Genomic DNA, 24,616 nt, shown 5'->3' with positions numbered 1-24,616 from the left:
GAAGCCTGTCTGACAGGGTTGGGTGGTAATGGGGATGGGCTGCAGAGAATGCGGAGAGTTCTAAAGGACCCTGGATGTCAGCAAAGCCCAGGGAAGGGGGCAGCTCTACTTGGCTCCCTGACAGTGAAGCATGTTCTCTGCCACCTGGTCCCTCTCCTGGAGCCGTCCCTGCAAAAGTGAAGCCTGGATCCCTAGGCAGACATTGCTCCTTCTTCTGTGAGCCCCCAGCTTTTTAATCTCTTACTTATCCTGCCTGGGTAGAAGGTGTTTTTGCCACTGCTACAACTTACACCAACCTGGCCTCAACTATGTCGGGGTTGTTGCTGCTGTTTCGAGATAAGACCTCCCTCTGTAGCTCAGGCTGGCCTCCTAGTCGCAGCAATCCTCTGGCCTCCAAGTCGCAGCAATCCTCTGGCCTCCAAGTCACAGCCGTCCTCTGGCCTCGGCCTCCCAAGTGCTGGGATCCCAGGGATGAGTCATATCACCCTCCAAGGGGGCAGTGATTAGTGGTGGTGATCAATAATTATTAAATAGTTAAGGGCTGTGGTGGTAGGAATGGAAATGGCTATCCCACAGCTCATGTGTTGGTTAACTGTTTGGAAAGAATTGGTGGGTGTGGCCTTGTTGGAGGGGGTGTGTCACTGGGGATTTAAAAAACCATTCCCAGTGTGTCTCTCTGCTTCCTTCTTTTGGATCAAGATGAGGATTCTCAGCTGTTCCTTCTGCCGTGCCTTTACTCCACCACCATGGGCCCTAACTCTCTGAAGCCATAAGCTCAACATTTCCTTCTTTTATAAGTTGCCTTGGGTTTAGCTGAGTATCACAGCGTGTTGTCCTGGGAGCTTGTCCTGGGGTAACAGAAGAGCTCAGAAGTTCTAGCTTGGAGGGCTGAGGTGAGAACTTAGATCTAGAATAGGCTGGCCACAGAGCAAGAGCCTGTCTCAGAAGCAAGGGAAACCTTAGGCAACATCTGATGGTTTATTTTGGAATAAAAAAGAACTTTTGCTTCCATTTGTTTTGTTTATTTTGGGTTTTTTTTTGGGGGGGGGTTCTTCATTATTTAGAGAATACTTTATTAGTTTTTGTAATCAAACCCACGTAGATAAGACCTTACATATTTAACACAGTGCATTGCCCCTGTACAAATGGGGAAAAAATTAAGTCCAACATTTCTAGACCAATATGGCTGTCCATTTCTGTTCAATGCCAACTCAACACAGTAAACTGGATACTTTTTTCCAAAGTTGACAGCACTTTTGCTTCCATTTGTAATGCACCGTAGTTCAGCCACCTCCAAATGCTACTGCTTAGAAATACTTTAATTGGGAGCTCGGTAGTTAAAAGCACTGGCTGCTCTGGAAGAGGGCCTGGATTTGATTCCCGCCCCACTATGTGACTCACAACCCTAGTCTCAGGGGACCTGGGATGCCCTCTTCTGGCCTCTTTGGGTCCAAGCATGCATGTGGCAGTGGCCATACAGACAAACACTTATATCCATAAAATAACAAAAATAGGTCTCGAAAGAAATAGTTTAATAGGAGGCTGGAAAGATGGCTCAGTGGTTAGGAGTGCTCACTGCCTTCTAGAGGTCAGTGTGGGTCCCAGCACCCACGTCAGATGGCTCACACCCACATATAGCTCCAGAGCCAGGGATCAGTGCTCTATTCTGGACTTCATTTATGCTATATAGACTGTACACACACACACACATGCACACACATACATGCCCACACACACTTGCACACACACATGTGCATACATACATGCCCACACATACATGCACACACACTTGTGCACACATACATGCCCACACACACTTGCACACATACATACCCACACATACATACCCACACACACTTGCACACACATGCACAGATGGATGAGGTACAGTCTGTGGCCTTCAGGTCCATAGAGCAGGCTTGCTGCCTCCTCACCCTGAAATGGGATGTCCTGCAAGCTCAGGCGAGCTCAGTGCCCTCGGTGTGTGCAGCCGTCCATCTGGGAACAAGGATACCAGCGTGAGTTACTGACACTCGTCACAGAGCTCACCTGCTGCGGCATCCATGAGCAGGACAGGCTGGCTTGTCAGCCCACAGCAGGTGAGGCAGGGAGGAAAGGCATGCACAGGCCAGGGGATGTGTGTGCTGGAGAAGAGGAAGCGGATAGAATGCAGTGGGAAGTAAAAAGAAGCCATGGTGCTGAGAACATGCTCACCAGACAGAAGAGAGGAGCCTCCGAGAGTGCTAAGTCTGTGATGCTACGACTCGGGGTCCTCTCTGGCACATGGGTAGATGGCCGGATGGTGAGATGAATAAGATGGATGGGAAGGGAGTGGTGGGCACAGGGTACCCTCAGGCCCCAGCTGAAGGTGGAGTTGTGTGGGAAACAGACACGGATGAGATTGGTTGACAGCAACAGTAGGAGATTCTCAGCCAGATTCCAGACAGGAACACGAGGAAGAGCTTGAATGCCCTGGGGATACAGCTCAGATGGCAAAATGTTAGACTAGCCTGAGTTCCATCCCCAGCCCCTCATAAACGGTGGAGCATCCCAGACTTGGGCAGTGGAGGCAGGAGGATGAAAGGCTCAAGGTCTTTTTAACCCCATAGCTATTTAAAGTCCAGCCCAGGATGTGTGGGACCTATCTCAACAACAAAACAAACAAAAACAAAGCCAGGGGGCTGAAGAAATGGCTCGGTGGCTAAGAGCACACACTGCTCTTGCAGAGGACACAAGTTCGACTCCCAGCACCTATAGTGATGGGCAACTCACGACTGCCACAGGGAGATCTGAGTTCTCTAGCCTCCCTGGGCACATATACATAATTAAAAAGAAAGCTCGAAAACAAAAAGTTTAGCAGAAATGAATAAGGACACGGAGTCGGTGAGCTGGAATAGGATGGGGGTGGTTCTGGGAGGAGAGGGGTAGAGGAGGGATTGTGATCGAAATACATGTGAAGTTCCCAAGGAATTCATACAAATAAAAGCCAAAAAAACAAGAGCTGAAGTGGGGACAGGATCGGGGTGAGGAGCTGAGCCCCAGGGGAAGCTGAGTAGCCCCTGACTTAGCTGCTGGGGCAACGGGAAAGGGCCAATGTCTGCGAGCCTGTGAGGATCTGCTGGCTCTCTGTGAATCTCTCCTGCAGGGAAAGAAGAACAGACAGGGAGGCCAGAAGGAAGGAGAAAGGGAACTAACCGAGGCTTCCTCAAATGTGAACAGCTGGAGAGCAACTGGAGCTTTTAGTTCCTACCTCACTGGACAAAGCAGGCTCCTGAGAACTCCCAAGAGTTGTGATATGGTCAGTGGTCAGCGAACCTGGGCCCAGTGCTGCACAGGGGGTACCAGAGGCTTCCTAAGAACACTGGAAAGCAGAGGGGCCCTCACAGCTTGCCTGAGACCCCTATTAAGGAGAGCTTGAGACCTGACTTGTGTGCTGCTGGACTCCGAGGCTACAGACTGCCATCTCACTAGGAATAAATAATATCCATCCACCCCCAGGTCTGCCAACCCACAGCCCCCTGTAAACCTTAGGTCTCAGTAATTCCTAGGTCAGCCACCACACAGTCTCCAGCAATCCCCAGGTCTGCCACCCAACAGTCCCCAGTAGTCCCCAGCAGTCCCCAGCAATCTCCAGGTTTGCCCCAGTCTCAAGTCCCCTAGATTTGAAATGCAGGCTCTCTTGCGGTCAGCTGGTTCCCAGCCTGGAGCGTTGAGCCCGTTGAGCTTGCTTGTCACAGCATCTAAAGATAGGGTACCACACAGGAAACCAGATGCTATTGGCTAACTTCGAAAATAAAGATGCCCTCATAGAGAGGGAAGCACTTGCCTCTGGTGGAGTCTGCGTGAGACTGGGTGAGTGACTGGCACTTCCTGCAGAAGTTCCCTTCCCATCTGCTCAGGTAAGTACCACGGACTCCAGACTCCTCCCATACCTGGGCGTGGGGTCAATCAGGCACAGTCACAGGGTTTCTGATGCTGTTTGCCTTCCGTGTCTATTTTCCTGAGGATACTGCAGATAAATCAGGAGAGTAAAGGACCTTTTGCACGCTCGTAACTTGAGGAGTTAGTAATTACATTTTAGGGATGTGAAAAAAAAGGTTTATATTAGATGTTACCAAAAAAGGCCTTGATATAAAATCACATCTGGGTAATTGGAAATATTGATATTCTTAAAGATCACAATTCAGATTGCCAGTCAGACTTTTTTGATCCATGCCTCTAATCCCAGCACTTGGGAAGGTGAAGCAGGAGGATCGATACAAGTTTGAGACCAGCCTAGGCTAGCTAATGAGCTCTAGGCCAGTTTAGGCTTCTGTGTGAGACCGCCTTAAACAAACAGCACCAACCATAAAAACTAGTGATTGTGGTTTTCATTTCTTTTTAAAAGGAGCTTTTATCTTCAGAGACTCATACTTGAATGTCTATAGAAACAGAATAATCTAATTCAGCCATGAAATAGGACATAGATGAAATATTAACTGGGAGTTGATAATTCCTGGAGCTGAGTGGCGGGTGCCAGGTGTTTCCTTTGATTTCCCCCCCCCCCCCCCCGGTTTTTTGAGACAGGGTTTTTCTGTGTAACTGTGACTATCCTGGAACTCATTCTGTAGACCAGGCTTGCCTTGAACTTATAGAGATCCACCTGCCTCTGCCCCCTCAGTACTGGGATTAAAGGCGTGCGCCTCCATTGCCTGGCTCCCCTGATTGTATATAGGCTTGTGAATATAAAGAGAATAATGTTATATAAATAGAGTTGCTTGCCTAGCACACAAGGAGCCCTGGGCCCTGGGCACAATCTTCAGCATCTAATAAAATTGGACTTGGTGGCACACACTGTGATCACAGCACCCTGGAGGTAAAAGGCGGGAGGTCGGAAGTGCAAGACTCTTCTCAGTGAAGCAGAATTTTGAGGCCAGCCTGGACTTTATGGGATCCTGCCTCTAAAAACAACAATAATGATGATGGTGACGGTGGTGGTGATGACGGTGGTGGTGGTAGTGGTGGTGCTGGTGGTGGTGGTGGTGGTGGTGGTGGTGGTGGTGATAAATGTTCAAAACGATGTTAGCATTTTTACTATAAATATAAATTTATGTGTCAAAAAAGCTAAGAGTGCTATGCTAAACCTGCAGAGTTGGATAGTTTTAAGGATTCCTCTTCCCCTCCCCCTCTTTTAAATGCTTTTTTGGTACCATCTTCAATAGTCATAATGAACATTTATTACATTTATAATAAACTTGTCACAAACTCATTCTTCAGTTTTATAAATGCTCAGAACCATGGCTCAGACACTTGGGCACAGACATCTGAGCTAGGAGTCGTGGTCTTAGGGAGGAAACGATAAGAACAGGCCAGGAGGGCTGGAGAGGTGGCTCAGTGGTTAAGAGCACCGACTGCTCTTCCGAAGGTCCTGAGTTCAAATCCCAGCAGCCACATGATGGCTCACGACCATCCGTAATGAGATCCGACGCCCTCTTCTGGTGTGTCTGAAGACAGCTACAGTGTACTTAGATATAATAAATAAATCTTTAAAAAAATATTTAAAAAAAAAAAACGAACAGGCCAGGAGGAGATACACCCCTGCTTGACACAGACAAGCCCCTATTCAGAGGACCCTGCAGCCTCGCTCACTCTGTGCCTGATCATTTATAACCATGTGCGAGAAAAGCTGGGAACTTGGGATTCTCCTGCCTTCTGTCTTTCCAATTCTGCCATTTTTTTTCTTTTAATTTTTTCCCAACTGCTTGAAATACAATACTTGAGGTAGGAAGAAATTCAGTCAAATGTGAAGATACGCAGGTCATAAGAAGACCCTGTTCAGGCCCAGGTCATAAGAGGGCCCCAGCCTACTGAGAGGAGACAAGCTCAGAGTGAGACCTGGCCTGCTGAGCCTTGGGAACCTATGAGGGTCAGCAGGGTAGGTGCAGTGGCTGAACTGGAATGGGGTTTTCCTGGACAACAGAAATGGCCCCAGGAAGCTGTTCGGTGGCTTTTCCCAGAGAAATGTGAACCAAGTTATCCACCAACGCTATGACTCCTGGGGCAAGCAGGAACGACCCCACACCCAAGTTTAGGCTGGAGAATCAGCAAGTCTTTTGGGGTTACTCATAGCAACATGCCCTAGGGTTAGTCACAGCTTATCTCAGTGGGGTGCCCACTCATGAGAGCTGTGTTCCTGGGACTCCTTAGCCTCCTGAGAGGGAACCTTGTAAGTTAGCTGAATCCTGTGAGCCTCTATCCCCTTTCCTGGAGGCCATCGTGGCTTCTTTACCCTCTATCCTGTTCACCTTTGTTTTTATCAAAGGATGCTGGAGCAGAAAATAGTCCCAGCCCAGTTCAGTCTGGCTAGCCTGGCCCTTCACACACCCCTTTTTTTCTGGGAAGAAGAACCCGACCAATGCTAATCTCTTTGAAATATATCCTCCGCCCTTTGCTTCTGCCGACCCCATTGCACAGGGAGGGCTGGAGGGTGGTGGGAGATGCTGTTCAACTTAGGGACACAGTACACACTGCCCCTGCCAACACTTCTGGCAAAGTCAGCTTCCTGCTTTTCCTATGGCAGTAGGCTTCGGAGTGCACCGTTAGAGTGTGGTATGCAAAGTCCCAAACACACATTGGACGTCTTTAGTGCCTAAAACAATACGGGCCAGCAAAGTGGATTCAGGCACCTGTTGCTGATGTGTTAGAATGGCGGTCGCATCTCAGCAGCACTCTGGGCCAAGGCAGTTCCACGTGGAAGAGGTTTTATTGGGGAAAGAGAGAGAAGGTGGCTGAATAAACAGAACAGGCAAGGAGAGAGAGTGCGAGCAGTGTTCTCCTTATTTATATGGAGAATGACATAACGCAGGTAAAGGTGGAAGGTGAGCCAAGTGGATGTTGGGAATATGGTGCCTGTTGCCTTGGCAACCTGTCTGCAGGTCGCAAGTCATGCTGTTGCCTATGTGATGTCCTGATGCCAACAGTTGCCAAGCTTGACCACCTGAGTTTGATCCCTGGGACATGCGCAGTAGAAGGACAGAACTGACTCCCTCAAGATGTAATCTGACCACGTGTTGTGGCATGTGCGAAAGTGTGTGTGGGGAGGAGCGTGGGCCCCCCCCCACACACACACACACACAAATGATCAAGGTGTACTCTAACCTGCATCGTGGCTAGTCCAAGTGTGTGCACACATACATATAAATAAATGTAATTTTAAAAACCATGCATGTCTATTACTTCAGGGAAAGTTAAGCTCTGTGACCTTAGGGCTTTAAAATGACAGCCTGCTTTCAGAGGTTACTAAGGATCCCAGGTCGTGGGAACGGGAGCGAAGAAGGCATGCTAGGGCTGATCCAGATCAAAACCAACTCTAGTTCCTTCTTCTCCCGAGCCAGCTGTGCAGGGGTGGCCATGTCAGGCATGGCCTGGGGACTGCATGAGCTGCAGGGGGGGAACTCAGGCTGTTGCGGGGGGGAGGAGGGGGTCGGGGTGGGGAGACCCTCGCTGACTTTGATGAGCCACAGCTCAGGAGCTCTCAGAAGCTGGGACCTTGTGTGACTCAGGTCATTGCCTGCCAAGGAAAACCAAAGGAAGGCTAAGGCTTGTGACCAAATCTGTGGTCTGCCTTTCCTCCTGGAGGTTCAGGGCAAACTGCCCTGAGGGTGGAATCTCCCTGAACTCTGAATGGAGAGCGCTTTAACCAACTCATCTGGTCAAATTGTTTTGAATTATGAGTATTAATAGAAAAAAGCAAATCTGTATTGCTTTTCCTTAAATGCCTTTCCAGAACATTGCTAAGCTAAACCTACTGACTATGTAGCACAGTACGCTGAGAGACATGAAAGGTCATCAGCAATATAGGCCAGGCTATTGGAGAGAGGCAGGAGGAAGTCAGTGAGTTTGAGGCCATCTTGGAGACCCAGGACAACATAAAGAGACCCTGTCTCAACAACAACAACAAAAAACTTCATTATATAAAACCTTGCAAACAGTTTTTTTAAATCTCACATCAGAATTAATCAGCTCCAATGTCAATGCACCATAATGAACGTATAGTTTGAATTGGCATTTGAATTTCCTCCAGGCTCTCTGGGGTGGAGTCTGCAGCTCTCCTGTCCCCCTCTTCTGCTACACAGCCAGCTTGGCTCTCTGTAAACCAGGCTGCCCCTGAAATCTCCCAAACAAGTAGGCTCTTCCCCACCCCCACCCCCACATCCCCTCTTGTCTGCTGTTTTGGGTACTTTCTCTCACATCCTCTCTACTTGACCAGGAAACCCCAGACTCAGCCCCTCTGAGCCTACCTCACCTCATTCCCTGATACCTCCCTCTGTCTGCAAGTTTCCTCCCACCTTTAAAAGTTTCTTTTAAAATATTTATTTATTTTTAGTTTACATGCATTGATGTTTTGTCTGCATGTATGTCTGTGTGAGGGTGTCAGATCCCCTGGAACTGGAGTCACAGACTGTCGTGAGCTGCCATGTGGGTGCTGGGAATTGAACCCAGGTCTTCTGGGAGTGCTAGTAGCCAGTGCTCTTAGTTGCTGAGCCATCTCTCCAGACCTAAAGGTGACTTTTTATGACACCCTTTTATGCCCCTCCTTCAGTCCTAAAGGAGACAGAAATAGAGACCCAAGCCTGAGTCTATTATTTAACCTTCCCTGTATTTGGTGATAAACATTTATAGAGCTGCTTCTGTGTTTCTTTCTCAGCAGGTTCTTGTACAGCACTCATCCAGTACAGTACTTGTCTTAGTTAGGGTTTTACTGCTGTGAACAGACACCATGACCAAGGCAAGTCTTATAAAAAACAACATTTAACTGGGGCTGCCTTACAGGTTCAGAGGTTCAGTCCATTATCATCAAGGTGGGAGCATGGCAGTATCCAGGCAGGCATGGTGCAGGCAGAGCTGAGAGTTCTACATCTTCATCCAAAGGCTGCTAGTGGAAGACTGACTTCCAGGCAACTAGTGTGAGGATCTTATACCCACACCCACAGTGACACACCCATTCCAACTAGGTCACACCTATTCCAACAAAGCCACACCTTCAGATGGTGCCACTCCCTGGTCCAAGGATATACAAACCATCACACTCCACTCCCTGGTCCCCACAGACTTGTTCAAAAACATGAGTCTATGGGGGCCATACTTAAACATAGCATAATGCAAAATGCATTTAGTCCAACTTTCAAAGTCCTCATAGTCTATAGCAGTCGCAACAATGTTAAAAGTCCAAAGTTCAAGGGCTCTTCTGAGATTCATCCAACTAATTAACTGTAATCCCCAAAGCAAGGCAGGAAACCAGCTGTGCAAACTCCAAACTCTGCATCTCCATGGCTGATGTCAAAGCGGTCTTCAGATCTCCTCTCCTTTTTCATCTTTGTTGACTGCAACAAACTGCTTTCTCCTGGGCTGGTTCCACTCCCTGTTAGCAGCTTTCCTCAGCATGTATCCCATGGCTCTGGTATCTTTAACATCTTTGAGTCTCCAAGGCAATTTCAATGTTACAGCTTCTTGTTTCAGTGTCTGGGATTCTACTTGATCTTTTGGACTCCTCCATCACTTTTCCAGCTCTGCCCTCTGTAGCACTCTAAGCTCAGGTTGTTCACTCCACTACGGCTGCTGTTCTCTTGGTGATCATCTTACTGACATCTCCAATACACTGGGGTGTTCCACTCCAACTAAGCTTCACCAATAGCCTCTCATAGGCTCTCTTCAGGGTGCCAAGCCTCAAATCCTTTGCATGACCCCTTCAGTCCTGGGCCATCAACTACAGCTGAGGCTTCACCTTCTCCAGTGGCCTTCCCTGGCCTCTCACAGTGCTAAGCCTCAGCTTCTCTCCATGATCCCTTCATTCCTTCACAAGCATACTGCCTGAGTCACCTGAGTGACTCTTACACATTACCAAGTCCAGTCGCAGCATGAGGTACAACCTTGGGTATCTCTGGAACACAGCTACTTTGTGCTCTCAGAAAACAATTTCCAGAAGATTTTACCTCAGTGATGCTGGTATCTTCTTAATCACTACTAATTCCTTAGCTCCAGCTAACCAGCATCAATTGCCCCAGTAGTTCCTTCCATTCTTAACTCTAGAGCCAGAGCCTCATGGCTGAAGCTGCCGAGTTCTGCTGCTTACAGGAACTAGAACATGATCCCCTTGTACTATTATTACATTATCACTAGCTTTATGTTTTCTAAATCCTTCACTGCCTAAGCTTGGCTATCCTGGTTCTTGCTCTGTAGATTGACCTTGAATGCAGAGATCAGCATGCCTGTCTCATGGGATTAAAGGTGTATACCACCATGCCTGGTTCTAAATTCAGCTGGGTAGGGTCTTGCCCCAAGGTCCCACTCCCTTAATCTGTTATTTCCTAGAACACAGGATTTTTCTTCATTTCACTTCCTGGTATGCCTTTAATACTCGAACCATATATTTTATATTTTGCCTTTCTAAGCTTGCTATGCTTGTTCAAACTTCTCTTTGTGAGACTTAACCAGAGAACAAAGTCTCTGCTGGGCTTTTTTGAAACTTCCTTTGTCAGTGCAATTAATGCAATTAATCCAAGTCTCTTCACCTTAGCCTCAGGCAGACTTTTCAGACAAGGGTAAAAAGTAACCACATTCTTCACCAAAATACCACAAAAACAGTCTTTATGCCACATTCTGAAATTCTTCTCCTTTCTTGGGCCAGGTCAATACAGTTCAAATTACTCCCAGCAACAAAGTCTTCCATAATCCTACTAGGATGACCAATTAAACCCCATTTAAAGCATTCCACTGCTTCCCAAATCCAAAGTCCCAAAATCCACATTCTTTCAAATAAAGCATGGTCAGGCCTATCACAGCAATACCCCACTCCTGGTACCAACTTTTGTCTTAGTTAGGGTTTTACTGCTGTGAACAGTAAACCCATGACCAAGGCAAGTCTTCTAAAAAAACAACATTTAATTGGGGCTGCCTTACAGGTTCAGAGGTTCAATCCATTATCATCAAGGTGGGAGCATGGCAGTATCCAGGCAGGCATGGCGCAGGAGGAGCTGAGAGTTCTATATCTTCATCTAAAGGCTGCTAGTGGAAGACTGACTTCCAGGCAACTAGGGTGAGGATCTTATACCCACACTCACAGTGACACACCCATTCCAACCAGGTCACACCTATTCCAACAAGGCCATACCTTCAGATGGTGCCACTCCCTGGTCCAAAGATATAAAAACCATCACAGTACTCTAGAGCAGAATGAAAATCAAAAGCTTCTTGTAGCACAGAATCTTCCCGGACAGAGATCAAAGAGAAAGGAAGCCCTCCCCTTACCTGCTCAATAAACCAGAGTGTGTTATCCTAGACAATCTACTAGGAATCTGAGACAGGAATCCTTCCTCCCTTCCCATTTCACATACAATCAAATGCATCAGTCCTTAAGGTGATCAACAACTGTGCATGAAGCAAGAGGACCTGACAGCGTATACATACATACATGCATGTGTGAGAGCATGTGTGCACGTGTGTATATGTGTGTGTGTATGCATGCATGAGTGCATGCCTGCATTTGTGAATGTATGTGTGTATGCATGCATGCTTGTGTGTGTGCATGTGTGTATACATGAGTGTGTGTGCATGTGTGTGTGTGTGTGTGTGTGTGTTTACGTGTGTAAAACCAACATCCAGTGCCCTTCTCAGTCATTTCCACCTTGTCTTTTCAGAGAGGGTCTCTTCTTTTTCTTTAGAACTCACCCATTTGGTTGGGTCAACTGGTGAGAGAGCTCCAAAGATCCCTCTGCATTTTCCAAATGCTGGGGTTATATCATGCCTAGCATCTTATATTTTTGGTTGTGAGCCTAGTCTTTAATAACTGAGCCATCTCTCCAGCCCCATGTTTAGCTTCCTTTTTTTTTTCTTTCTTTTTTTTTTTTTTTTTTTTTTTGGTTTTTCGAGACAGGGTTTCTTTATATAGCCCTGGCTGTCCTGAAACTCACTCTGTAGACCAGGCTGGCCTCAGACTCAGAAATCCACCTGCCTCTGCCTCCTAGGTGCTGGAATTAAAGGCATGCGCCACCACTGCCCAGCCCATGTTTAGCTTCTTAATATGGGTTCAGAGGCTAGAACTCTCATCTTGGAGTTTGCAAAATAAGTAATTTGCTGACTGAGCCATTCCACCCACCCAAGACCCCTGGATGTTGGTTTTACACACAAAAACGAGTGGGCTTGGTGGCTCATATTTTTGGTTGTGAGCCTAGCCTTTAACGGCTGAGCCATCTCTCCAGCCCGGTGGCTCATATTTTTAATCACAGTACTGAGGAGGCTCAAGCAGTGCGATTTCAGTGAATTTGAGGCTAGCCTAGGCTAACCTAGAGAAGTCTGGGTTAGAGATGGGCAATAGCATGAGATCTAATCTCAAAAACCCCTACAGTGACTAGAATTCTAATATTAAAAAAGTCCTTCTGTTTCTCCATTACTTAAAAAAAAGTAATAAAACATTTGCTTGTTCACAGTTTGTTTGTATAGAAATAAACAAATGCCACAAAGTGCTTTAAAGAGGAAGAGGGAGGGAGAGGTATCAAACCTCAGATAATGGTGTGCTTTAGAAAGGAGGTAACTCTGTTACCCACAGGGAGGTTCCTATAGCTTGGGTTTGGGTTTCTCTTAGCATTCATTGTTTTTTTGGCTTGGTGGTGTGCCTTTGGTCTGGGCTAAACCCTGCTGCGCAACACTCTCACTCTACTTTACCTGAGCTCATAGCTATAGGAACAGAGGGTCCGCTAACTTGCACAGGAAACTGGGCGGAAATTGTAAAAATAAACAGAAAAATAGATAGATAGATAGATAGATAGATAGATAGATAGATAGATAGATAGATAGATAGATAGATAGATAGATAGACAGATAGGACTGTCAGACACTGGAGACATCGCTCCGTCAGTAAAGTGTTTATAATACCTGGAGACCAGAGCTCTGTCCTCAGAATGAACTAAAAGGCTGTGCTCAGCAACTCAGGAGAATGAAAACCTAAAGGCAGACACCAAGTTTAGAAATCAATAAGCAGAATCTGGAGCCAAAGGAGAGGGGGAAACACCATAATGAGGATGCCAACACGAGGAGAAGCCATCTTAGAAGAAGGGAAGTAAAGAAACAGGAAGCTGGCTGGAAGCTGTGGGCAACGGTGCCCCATCCCTGGTACAAAAGAAAGGAGTGGACCCCAAAAAAGGAAGTGGCCAGAGGAAGTGGACCAGGATGGGCAGTGAGAGTGAGGAGGGAATTTTATAAAGTGGGTCACACAGGAGTCATTTCTGTTTGGATTTAGAACAAGTGTTTCTCAATCTTCCTAATGCTGCAACCCTTAAATACAGTTCCTCCTGCTGTGGTGACTCCCAACCATCCAATTACTTCATTACTACTTCGTAACTGTGATCTTGCTACTGTTGTGAATAGTAATGCACCCGTCTGTGTTTTCTGATGGTCTTAGATGACCCCTGCCAAAAGGCTACTGGGCTCCCAAAGGGTCAGGACCCACAGGTTGAGAACCGCTGATGTAGACCATTCCAATCTCTGCTTCTAGGTTCAACTCAGATTCCCCAGCTGAATATCAGTTAGTGGAACCACAAGCTAATGCTGGAGAATGGAGACCTGAGAGATAAGGGAGGTTTCCGTGGACATAGTTGGGTGGAAGTAGGAAGGGTATTTGTGCCTACATGAGTGTGCGTGCGTGTGTGTGTGTGTAGGTGCAGCTGTGCACACATGTATGTGTATGCGTGTGTGCTTGTGCAGGTGTACCTGTGCACACATGTGCATGCATGTGTGTGTGCAAGTGCACACGTGTATGTGCATGTGTGTGTGTATAGGTACAGCTGTGCAAACATGTATTGCATGCATGTGTGTGTGTGTGTGTGTGCGTGTGTGTGCAGGTGCAGGTGCAGCTGTGCACACATGTATGTGTATGCATGTGGAGGCCAGAGGTCAACCTTATGTGTCATTTCTCAGGTACCCCCCACATTATGTTTGTAGACTGTCTCTCAATGACATCTGAGGCTTATGGTTCAGATGCAAGCCAGTGAGCCTTCCGTGTGGTTCCGGATACCTTCATGTCTTCACAGCAGGCATCTCACTGACTGGGTCCATCAGGATTTGTGTTCTCCCCTGAGCTATGTAATGCACAGCTGCCACTGTTGGCTGATGGTTCAATGCCCACACAAACCAGCCCCCAGATATGCTTCCTGGAAGCCCCCCTAAGAGTGAAAGACAGCTGAGGGAGTCCTGCAGAGAGATTCCTTGTCAGATTTTTACCTTTCCTTTTCGAGTGTCCTCTGCTTCGGTAGAATGCCAGCACTGGGGCAGGTCAATGATCTCAGGCTGCCTCACTATGTAGCCCAGGCTAGCCCCAAACTAAAGATTACCCTGGATTCCTGGCTGCTCTCCATCTGCTGCCAGGAAGGAAGCCCTGCCTTTAGGTTCATTTCCCAGTCTAAACATCTCAGAGTACCCAGAGATCAAGGCTTGCTCAGGTCAGACCAGAAAGTTCATTTGCTGGGCTTATCGGGTTGGAGGACGTCTTGGGAGGGAGCACGCTTTGCTGACCTGAGGTTTCTAACTCTAGTGGAATCCCCGTGCTCTGGGGCTCATCGATGATGCTGGGTTTGAACCAACACAGCGTGCTAGCATCTTCCAAGTAGATATAAACCTTGTGTCATTCTCACTCACAGCGGAGGCAGTGTGGTTTCTCAGCATCGGGCTAGAAGACTCGGCACAAATTGCTGGCACAGGTGTCTGTCTGTCCGCCAGTAGCCATGGCCAGTGTGATGGGTGAGAATGCATGCTGAGATGATGACGAGTCTTTCCCGCACTGGTTTCTGATTGTGGAGCCACGGTGAGCTCCTACTGGGACCCCACGTGTGAGACTTATCTTCCCCTGCCAGGTCTTACTTTTACCCAGTCACTCACTCATTTAGCACAGCAGATACCTGCAGAGCTGTCAAGTGTAAGGGCCCAGGGCCCACAGCCATAAAAGATATGTGCACACCCTGTGCAGCTCTCCAGGAAGAGGCCGCGCGGAAGGTGTCACCATCACTTTCTCGGAACCTGTCATTGCATTGCTATTTATTTTAGTTTTCCATCAAAATTCATATCTTTTTCTTGATTTTTAAAATTGAAAAATCCAACAATTAATAGATTTTCCAAATGGAGAATACTTACGTGGCTAAGAAAGAATCCAAGCAAATATAGTAAAACTAAACCTCCTTTTCTGGGTCCTTCGGTCCTCAGAATCGCCCTCCGGCACTGTTGCTCCCAGGGATTCAGATACACACACACACACACACACACACACACACACACACATGCACACATACACATACACACACACACATATATACACACATACACACACACACATACACACACACACATACACACACATACACACACATACACACATACACACACATACACACATACACACACATACACACACACACACACAGAAAGAGAGGGAGAGGGAGAGGGAGACGGAGGGAGAGAGAGAACCTTTTCCAACCTTCTCTCAAATGGAAGCGGTCTATGTCCATGGGACCTCACACGGGCCCTGTGGTTTTGCCTTGAAGCGTTTAGTGTTCTGTCATTCAGATTCACAGTAGTTAGCTCTGTCAAGACTGATCAGAGCTCAATAACGGGCATCATACTCTCCTCCACTTTCAAAATAAGCCAAGAAAGGTACATTTCTTGCGTCAGTGGAAAAAAAAATACCATCTTTACTATGCAAATTTTCCACAGTGCTCAGGGTCCAGTAAAACGAGTTCCACGGGCTGTCTAACAGTCAGACGGTCTCTGCAAGGGCCTGCTGTAACCCACAGGTTAACAGATGGTCTCTGCAAGAGCCTGCTGTAACCCATGGGCTGTCTAACAGTCAGACGGTCTCTGCAAGGGCCTGCTGTAATCCATGGGCTGTCTAACAGTCAGACGGTCTCTGCAAGGGCCTGCTGTAACCCATGGGCTGTCTAACAGTCAGACGGTCTCTGCAAAGGTCTGCTGTAACCCACGGGCTGTCTAACAGTCAGACAGTCTCTGCAAGGGCCTGCTGTAACCTTGGACTAGGCTCTCTCCTTAGACTAGCTCGTGGTCAATCAGGAGACTGAACCCCAGACTTGCAGAGGGACCCAGCAAGCCCAAAGTCTCCTAGCTCATTCTCTGGCTAGAGGGCTCCATCCTCCACAGAAGTCCACAGAAGCTGTTGGACTGGAGGACAGATCCCCAGCCAAAGAGCTTTTCCTAGCTTTGACCTCCTCTTGGGGGTCAGCACTGCTAACTCTTCACACTGGGAGAAGGAGGAAGACTGTGGCTACCCTGGGGTCTCCCACTTATGACCTCCACAGGTCATATTGCTGCATGGCATGTCTTCCCGCACCTGGGAAGATAATCCACTCTGCATACAAGTCTCTCAGGATAAGCAACAATTCCTGTTTGCTCGTCTGTCAACTATAGATATATGAAATATCACATTTTAGGGGATACTTATTTATTTACTTATTTATTTGTAAGACAAAGTCTGAAATATCCCAAATTGGACTGAAGCTTGCTGAAGCTTGCTGTGTAGCCAAGAATGAGGTAACCTTGAACTCTGCCAGTTCTCCTGTCTCCACCTCCTGATTGCTGGGATTACACATGCATACTAATATGCCTGGTTTGTGTGACGCTGAGGTCCAAGCCCAAGGCTTCATGCTCCCTAGGCAAGTACTCACACCGCAGTTACATCCTCAGCCCTGAATGACACCCGTTGGGTCCAGCGAGTGCTGTCAGCCAGCAGTCTGGTACTGACCAGCTTGAACGCTCCTGAGTAAGATCACCACAAAGGCCCTCTGCAGAGAAAGGGGCCCCGTGGCCTGAAGCAGAGACTGCCTATGCAATCCCCGCAGCCTGAACTCCATCACAGCCCGAGGTGGTCCAGAGCAGACAGCCTCAGCCCAGTCCACTAGGGGAGAGATTGGCTGGCTGGCTGGCTGACATGCAAATTCACAGACAGGCAATGCAGGAAGAAGCCATGGCTGGGTGGGTGGGCTGCGGTGAGACCATTGTGAGCTGGGTGCGCTGGGTGTGGAAACTCCCTGTTAAAACCCGTGAGCTTTGCTTTCCATTGCAATGGGGAAGGAGGCAAAGGCAGCCAGGAAGTGCACTCTGAGATGACTTTAGACTTCTGAAGGGTCTGTCTGTGGTTTCAAGAGGCAGAGGAGGAAGCCCAGAGCAGCTTGACAGAGTGGCCAACCAACACATCCTGCCTGGAGCGTGAGGGGAAGGGGACAGGTGTTATTACCCAACTTGTGGGGAAAGAATAGGGATAGGCTAGGGGTGAGAATATCCCAATAGATGAGCCACTGAAAGCAAGAGCAGCAGGCTGGCTGAGCCCATCCTCTGCCTGGTGTCAGCTGATGCTTCTCTGGCTACAGAGCCCATGCTACAACAATGCTTCCTTTCCACCTAGAGCTGCCAGATGGCCAACCCAGTGCGATTGGGATGGAGGAACTTTCCACACAGAATTAACCCTGACAAAATCCTGGGTACTATGAGACAAGAGTGTAGGGACTACACTGGTTATTTTCCTCACACCAGTGACCAAATTCCAGGCTAGAAGCAACTAAGGATGAAAGAAGTTACAGCTTCTTCTATGATAGCCTGGGCTGAGGCTGAGGCTGAGGCTCTGGACCACCTCGGGCCATGATGGAGGTCAGGCTGCAGGACAAGCATAGCAGTCTTTGCTTCAGGCTGCAGGACCTTCTTTTTTTTTTAATTAGGTATTTTCTTCATTTACATTTCAAATGCTATCCCAAAAGTCCCCCCGTACTGCCCCCCCCCATTCCCCTACCCACCCACTCCCACTTCTTGGCCCTGGCGTTCCCCTGTACTGAGGCATATAAAGTTTACAAGACCAAGGGGCCTCTCTTCCCAATGATGGCCTACTAAGCCATCTTCTGATACATATGCAGCTAGAGACATGAACTCGGGGGGTACTGGTTAGTTCATACTGTTGTTCCACCTATAGGGTTGCAGTTCCCTTCAGCTCCTTGGGTACTTTCTCTAGCTCCTCCATTGGGGACCCTGTGTTCCATCCAATAGCTGACTGTGAGCATCCACTTCTGTGTTTGCTAGGCCCCAGCATAGTCTCACAAGAGACAGCTATATCAGGGTCCTTTCAGCAAAATCTTGCTTGTGTATGCAATGGTGTCAGTGTTTGGAGGCTGATTATGGGATGGATCCCCGGGTGTGGCAGTCTCTAGATGGTCCATCCTTTTGTCTCAGCTCCAAACTTTGTCTCTGTAACTCCTTCCATGGGTGTTTTGTTCCCAATTCTAAGAAGGGGCAAGGTGTCCACACTTTGGTCTTCCTTCTTCTTGAGTTTCATGTGTTTTGCAAATTGTATCTTGTATCTTGGGTATTCTAAAGGACCTTCTTCTCTGAGCACCTCTGCTGTGATCTTAGTAAGCTGGTCAGTAAGCTGCCTCACAGCTGGTGTGTCCTTCCTCCCCGAAAGGAAGTGGCATACTGACTGGTGGGATCACTCTGGTGTGAAGTGGTGTGAAGTCCTGGCAGGCGTGGGAGGCAGCAGGTTCCTATGTGCCTGTAAATGGGAAAGCTCACTCACTCCTTTTCTAGGAGGTTTGGGACCCTAACCTATGCAATGGTTCCATCCACGTTTAGAGTGTTTTGGTTTTGTTTTTGTTTTACCAAGACAGAATTTCACTGTGTAGCCCTGGATGGCCTGTAACTCACTCTTGTAGACCAGGCTGGCCTCAGACTCAGAAATCTGCCAGCCTCTGCCTACCAAGTGCTAAGATTAAAGGCGTGTACTACCAGGCCCCTGGCTACAGTGGGTCTCCCTACCTTATTAACTCAATATTTAAAATCCCTCCCATGGGGCTGGAGAGATGGCTCAGGAGTTTAGAGCATTAGCTGCTCTTCCAGAGGACTTAGGTTCAATTCCCAGAACCTACATGGTGGCTCCCAACCATCTGTTTTCAAAGGTTCCAACACCCTCTTCTGGTCTGGGCACCAGGCACAACCATGGTGCTGGCCAGTCATGCACACATGTAAATAAATAAATCTTTGTAAAAATTATAAATAAATTAGGCCCCTCACAGATGTGCTGAGATGTGCATTTCCATGGAGATTCTAAATTCCATCAAAGAGCTGAGAGATGCAAATGCTATTCTCAAAGAGGAATCAGTCCGGGTGGCTCCCATGTCAGGGTGGCCCCCATGTCAGGGTGGCCTACAAACACCTGTAAGTCCAACTCTAGGGGATCCATTGCCCCCTTCAGGACTCAACAAACACCTGCACTCCATGTGCCTTCCCACACACAAACCCACATGCACATAATTTTAAATAAAATCATATTTAAAAAAAAAAGAACCAGCGTAGTATGGGCTCATATCTTTGATCCCAGCATTCAGGAGACAGAGACAGACAGATCTCTGTGAGTTGCAGACCAACAGGGTTCCAAGCAAGTCAGGGTTTCACAATGAGACCCTGTTGCAAAAATAAAAATAAAAACAGAAATGTTTTAAAAGATAGGATGAGTGAAGACAAAATCTAGTTCCAATTGTTCACCCTTTCAGTGTTTTCTCCCGCTTGCTGCATGCAGCCAGTGAGAACCGCGATCCTCTAAGACTCACGTGATCTGGTTTGCTGCATACAGCCAGTGAGAACTGCGATCCTCTAAGACTCACGTGGACCTGCTTACTGCATGCAGCCAGTGAGAACTACAATCCTTTAAGGCTCACGTGATCTGGTTTCTCCTTCCCCTCCAGGACCTCACCATGTCCACCTCCTTCCCTGAACTGGATCTAGAGAATTTTGAGTATGACGATTCTGCTGAGGCCTGTTATTTGGGCGACATTGTGGCCTTTGGAACCATCTTCCTGTCCGTCTTCTACGCCCTCGTCTTCACGTTCGGTCTGGTGGGAAATCTGTTGGTGGTCCTCGCTCTCACCAACAGCCGGAAGCCCAAGAGCATCACTGACATCTACCTCCTGAACCTGGCCTTGAGCGACCTGCTCTTTGTGGCCACCTTGCCCTTCTGGACTCACTACCTCATCAGCCATGAGGGCCTCCACAATGCCATGTGCAAGCTCACGACTGCCTTCTTCTTCATTGGCTTCTTTGGGGGCATATTCTTCATCACCGTCATCAGCATCGACCGGTACCTTGCCATCGTCCTGGCCGCCAACTCCATGAACAACCGGACAGTGCAGCACGGTGTCACCATTAGTCTGGGCGTCTGGGCGGCGGCCATCTTAGTGGCGTCACCCCAGTTCATGTTCACAAAGAGAAAGGACAACGAGTGTCTGGGTGACTACCCCGAGGTCCTGCAGGAAATGTGGCCCGTGCTCCGCAACTCGGAAGTCAACATCCTGGGCTTCGCCCTGCCCTTGCTTATCATGAGCTTTTGCTACTTCCGCATCATCCAGACGCTGTTTTCCTGCAAGAATCGCAAGAAGGCCAGAGCCGTCAGACTCATCCTCCTGGTGGTCTTTGCCTTCTTCCTCTTCTGGACACCATACAACATCATGATTTTCCTGGAGACTCTCAAGTTCTACAACTTCTTCCCCAGTTGTGACATGAAGAGGGACCTGAGGTTGGCCCTCAGTGTGACGGAGACAGTGGCGTTCAGCCACTGTTGCCTCAACCCCTTTATCTACGCCTTTGCCGGGGAAAAGTTCAGAAGATACCTGGGACACCTGTATAGGAAGTGCCTGGCCGTCCTGTGCGGTCATCCTGTCCACACCGGCTTCTCGCCAGAGTCCCAGAGGAGCAGGCAGGACAGCATTCTGAGCAGTTTCACTCACTACACAAGCGAGGGAGATGGGTCTCTCCTGCTCTGAAGGGGTCTCCCCGACCCTAGCTCCACTAGGAACCCAGAGTTCTTGCATCAGATTTCCCTGCCGCTCCCCCTGCATCTTATGTGCAAGAAATATGGACCAGATGCCTGCAAACCAACCCCGTGGTGTTTTTTTGAAAAATTTATGTTCAATGTGTGAAAAACACACGTATCTCTTACTGCAAATGTTGAACATTGGGGCTTACTGGTGACAAAAATTCTAACCAGATTAGTGCAATTACAAAGGGGTTTGGTGAGTCCTGGTTGCATGATCATGTGATAAAGGACAACTAAGTCCTCAGACTGAGTGGAAACCAAGGCTTGGCTCCAATGTCCCCTCTCTGACCTTCAGATCCTTCATAGTGACAGATCATCCAGGTTCTATCATCAGAGAAGGACCACATCTCTCTGATTTCAAAATTGGTATTCCTAGGGAACACCTCCGTTGGCCGAGTGTGTCGGGTGTCCATTCCTTGACTAGGTGGTGTTATTGAAATAGAAGGGATACCTAAGATGCTGTTGGAATCTCAAGGTTAGCGGTTGAGAGAGACACATCTCTCAGAAGCTGGGGGGTGGGAGCTACTCTGACAGCAAGAACTGCTGACTCGCCTTACCATGGAGCTCATTCAGGCTCCCCTTCAGTAACTAGCAGTATCTGTTGCTAGCTTCTTTAATCTTCTGTTGAGAATGTCCTGAACTCTCCAAGGGTTAGAATTTGGGTTACTGCTCACAGCATCAAATTCAATCCCAAGGCCCTGTCCTCCAAGACCAGGAAGATAGGATGCAGTTCTAACAAGAGACTCCACGCTGACTCCTCATTCCACAGGACTCCGTCCACCCAGTTGGCCATGTCCCTTTTTCTTGTCTTGACCCACATCCCTCCACTCTTCTCAGCCCAGGGGAAGAAATAGAAAGAGCCATGCCCCAGAGTGAAGGGATCGATTCATATCCCAACTCTGTTGCTTGCACATTGGGGAGACTGGAGCCAACAGAGCTTCAGTCCCTTCAATATAGAAAGGGGACTGTGGTGCCTTCATCCATTCTAGCATAGTACCTCAGCAAGGACTTTAGCATTCCCTGGATCAGGAACTGTTACCCTGCCTCTGAGAAATGGAGCTGGTGGAGTGGGAGGAACCTGCAGGCTTTGCTGCAGGACACAGCCAGACAAGAGGAGACCTATTCCTACAGCATCCCCCAACATGTGCCTAGATCTACAAAGCCATTCCCATGTCCCCGCTGTCAGGGCAAGACCCAGGCCACGAGAGCAGCTTGCTTTCTCCCCTGACCCTGCAAGCATCACGTAGGATGTAGCCACAAGAATGTCTTCATGCATTCACTGACTCCGGTCTCATTTGCAGGCTTACATTGAAAGTTCCAGTTCTGCAACTTGCTTTTTAAAAAACACTGGATTTCAGGGGCTGGAGAGATGGCTCAGTGGTTAAGAGCACAGTCTGCTCCTACAGAGGTCCCAAGTTCAATTCCCATGTCATGTCTGAAGACAAGGACAGTGTAGTCAAAAAAAACACTGGAATTCAAATAGCTCCCTGTTCCTGTGTTGGTTGTGATAACCATTTCAGAAGTCTCTCCCAGCCTGTTGCTCACGGCGGCATGTCTGATATCTCCTTGGCAGTCTGTATGTTTGTGTCGAGGATGACAGACAGACTGAGTCATATCCCCCACAGGCATATCCAACCCTTTGTTATTGCAACACCATGCTGTCATATTCAAAGGTCACAAATGAGAACCTCAAAATTGAGTTACCAAAGTGGGAGCCTGGAGAGATGGCTCAGTGGTTAATAGCACTGGCTGCTCTTCCAGAGGTCTGGGGTTGGATTCCCAGCAAGCATAGTAGCTTACAATGGTCTATAATATAACTCTAGTTCCAGGTGACCCAACACCCTCTTCTAATTTGTGAGGGTAGCAGACATGTGCATTGTGAACATTCAGGCAAACACCCATACATACAAAATAAGTAAAAAAGAAAAAGAAAGGAAGGAATGGAGAGAGAGAAAGAGGGGGAGAGAGAGAGGGAGAGGGAGAGGGAGAGGGAGAGGGAGGGAGGGAGAGGGAGGGAGGGAGGGAGGGAGGGAGGGAGGGAGGGAGGGAAAGGAAAGAAAGAAAGAAAGAAAGGAAGGAAGGAAGGAAGGAAGGAAGGAAGGAAGAAAGAAAGAAAGAGGGAGAGAGAGAAAGAGAGAAAGAGAGAAAGAGAAAGAGAGAAAGAGAGAAAGAGAAAGAGAGAAAGAGAGAAAGAAGAAAGAAAGACAGAAAATTGGTTTTTCAAGATAGGTTCTCTCTATGTAGCCTCGGCTGTCCTGAAACTCTCTGTGTAGACCAGGCTGGCCTAGAGCTCAAAGAAATCCACCTGCCTCTGCCTCCTGAGTACTGGGATCGAAGGTCTGTGGCACCATGGCAGGCTTAGTCAATAAATGTTTTATTTTCAAAAGTATCCTATAATGTTTTAAGTAAGTTTATGCTTTGGTGTTGGTCTGTATTTCCCGCTGTCTCGGGTCACATGGTTAAGCGTGCCTAGAGTGTGTCTATCCCACTTGTAATTCTGTCAATAAACATTGGTTTCCTTCCAGCTCTTGGCAAGTACGAGTCTCAGGGAACTTTAATCTGTGCACGTTTCCTCTCCCTGCTCACTTATTTCCATCAGATTAATTCTTTGCCATGGGGGTAGCTGGGTCAAAGGGCACAGGAATGTTTCAGCTCTGTTCTCCAGTACATACAATTTTATCAAAAAGCAAAGCCTGGCCAGGCATGCTAACCTACATCCTTAACGACAGCATTCACGAGGCAGAGGGAGGTATCTCTGCCAGCCCAAGACCAGCCTGGTAACATTGTAAGACTGAAAAAAAAACCTAGGAAAACAAAAAACCAAAAAAACCCTAAAGCTCTCTAGGGAAGGCCAGCCGCTCCTCAGCACCTAAAGCATCGTTGTCTTGACCAACCTGGAAGTAATGGGGCTGACAAGGCTGTCACAGGCAGCCATCTTGGCAGGGCTGCTTTGACTGCCAAGCTCAGTAAGATCCAGTGCAGCTTGCTTGAAAATTTTTAATATTGATTGATCCGTTGTTTGTACATGTATGTGTGTGTATGCACATGTATGTATGTTTATGCATGTGTGTATGTGTGTGTGTGTTTATGCATGTGTGTACATGTGTGTATATATGCATGTGTATATATGTGTGCATGTGTATGTGTGCACATGAGTGTATGCATGTGCATGCACATGAACACACATGAAGAAACTCAGAGGACAAATTGCAGAAGTCAGGGCTCCCTTTCCACCACATAGGTCCCAGGATCAAACTCCGGTTGAGGGGCTTGGTGGCAATTGTCTTTACCTGATGAACCATCTCTCCAGGCCCGCTTTAGTTTTTGCATACACATGACCTTCATTTGATAATGACAATTTGTTACAAGTCTTTACGAAGCACATATCCTAGCGGGCTCCAGAGATGTTTCCACAGCAGTGAGACCACACCTCTGTTCTCAGAGGTTTTGATTTATTTTTTGAGATAGAGTCTCACTTTGTAGACCAGGCTGCCCTGGAACTCGGAAATCTGCCTGCCTCTTCCCCTGGAGTGTTGGGATTAAAGGTGTGCGCCACCACCCTGGGCTTGATATCTGTGGACAGAAAAGGCCTGGCTGTGTTTAACTTGCTTGCTGTAAGACAGAGCAGAGGTAATAAGATCTGACCCAAGACTTCAGGGATATGAGCTTCTCCAGGAGAAGCAGGGGCTGTTTGCTAGGAGGCAGGGATGTGGAATTCGTGTGAGAGAG

The 24,616-nt window shown here is 47.9% G+C and overlaps 1 protein-coding gene and 1 long non-coding RNA gene across 4 annotated transcripts; one reads left to right on the top strand and one right to left on the bottom strand.

Annotated features, from left to right (window-relative positions):
- Positions 1-1,052: 1,052 nt before the first annotated feature.
- On the bottom strand, positions 1,053-8,842 carry Gm33858. 2 transcript variants are annotated; one of them, XR_001779321.2, is made up of 4 exons: positions 8,810-8,842; positions 3,251-4,009; positions 2,215-3,139; positions 1,053-1,998 (listed from the first exon to the last, which is right to left on the bottom strand). It is a non-coding gene; the product is annotated as a predicted gene, 33858 (long non-coding RNA). The 2 variants fall into 2 exon arrangements; XR_003948274.1 differs by having other exon boundaries at positions 2,215-4,009.
- On the top strand, positions 3,808-23,421 carry Cx3cr1 (chemokine (C-X3-C motif) receptor 1). Of its 2 annotated transcripts, XM_011242934.1 has the most exons (3): positions 3,812-3,899; positions 19,761-20,159; positions 20,241-22,810. In XM_011242934.1, the coding sequence occupies exons 2-3, from the start codon at positions 19,770-19,772 to the stop codon at positions 20,832-20,834; spliced, it is 984 nt and encodes a 327-aa protein (XP_011241236.1). In that variant the 5' UTR covers positions 3,812-3,899; positions 19,761-19,769; the 3' UTR covers positions 20,835-22,810. The 2 variants fall into 2 exon arrangements, with proteins under 2 accessions (NP_034117.3, XP_011241236.1); NM_009987.4 differs by having other exon boundaries at positions 3,808-3,899; positions 19,761-23,421.
- Positions 23,422-24,616: the final 1,195 nt, after the last annotated feature.

Source organism: Mus musculus, chromosome 9, assembly GCF_000001635.26.
Source record: "Mus musculus strain C57BL/6J chromosome 9, GRCm38.p6 C57BL/6J".
NCBI lineage: Eukaryota > Metazoa > Chordata > Mammalia > Rodentia > Muridae > Mus > Mus musculus.
The sequence above is the reverse complement of the archived record's forward strand: the minus strand, read 5'-3'. Positions and strand labels throughout refer to the sequence as shown.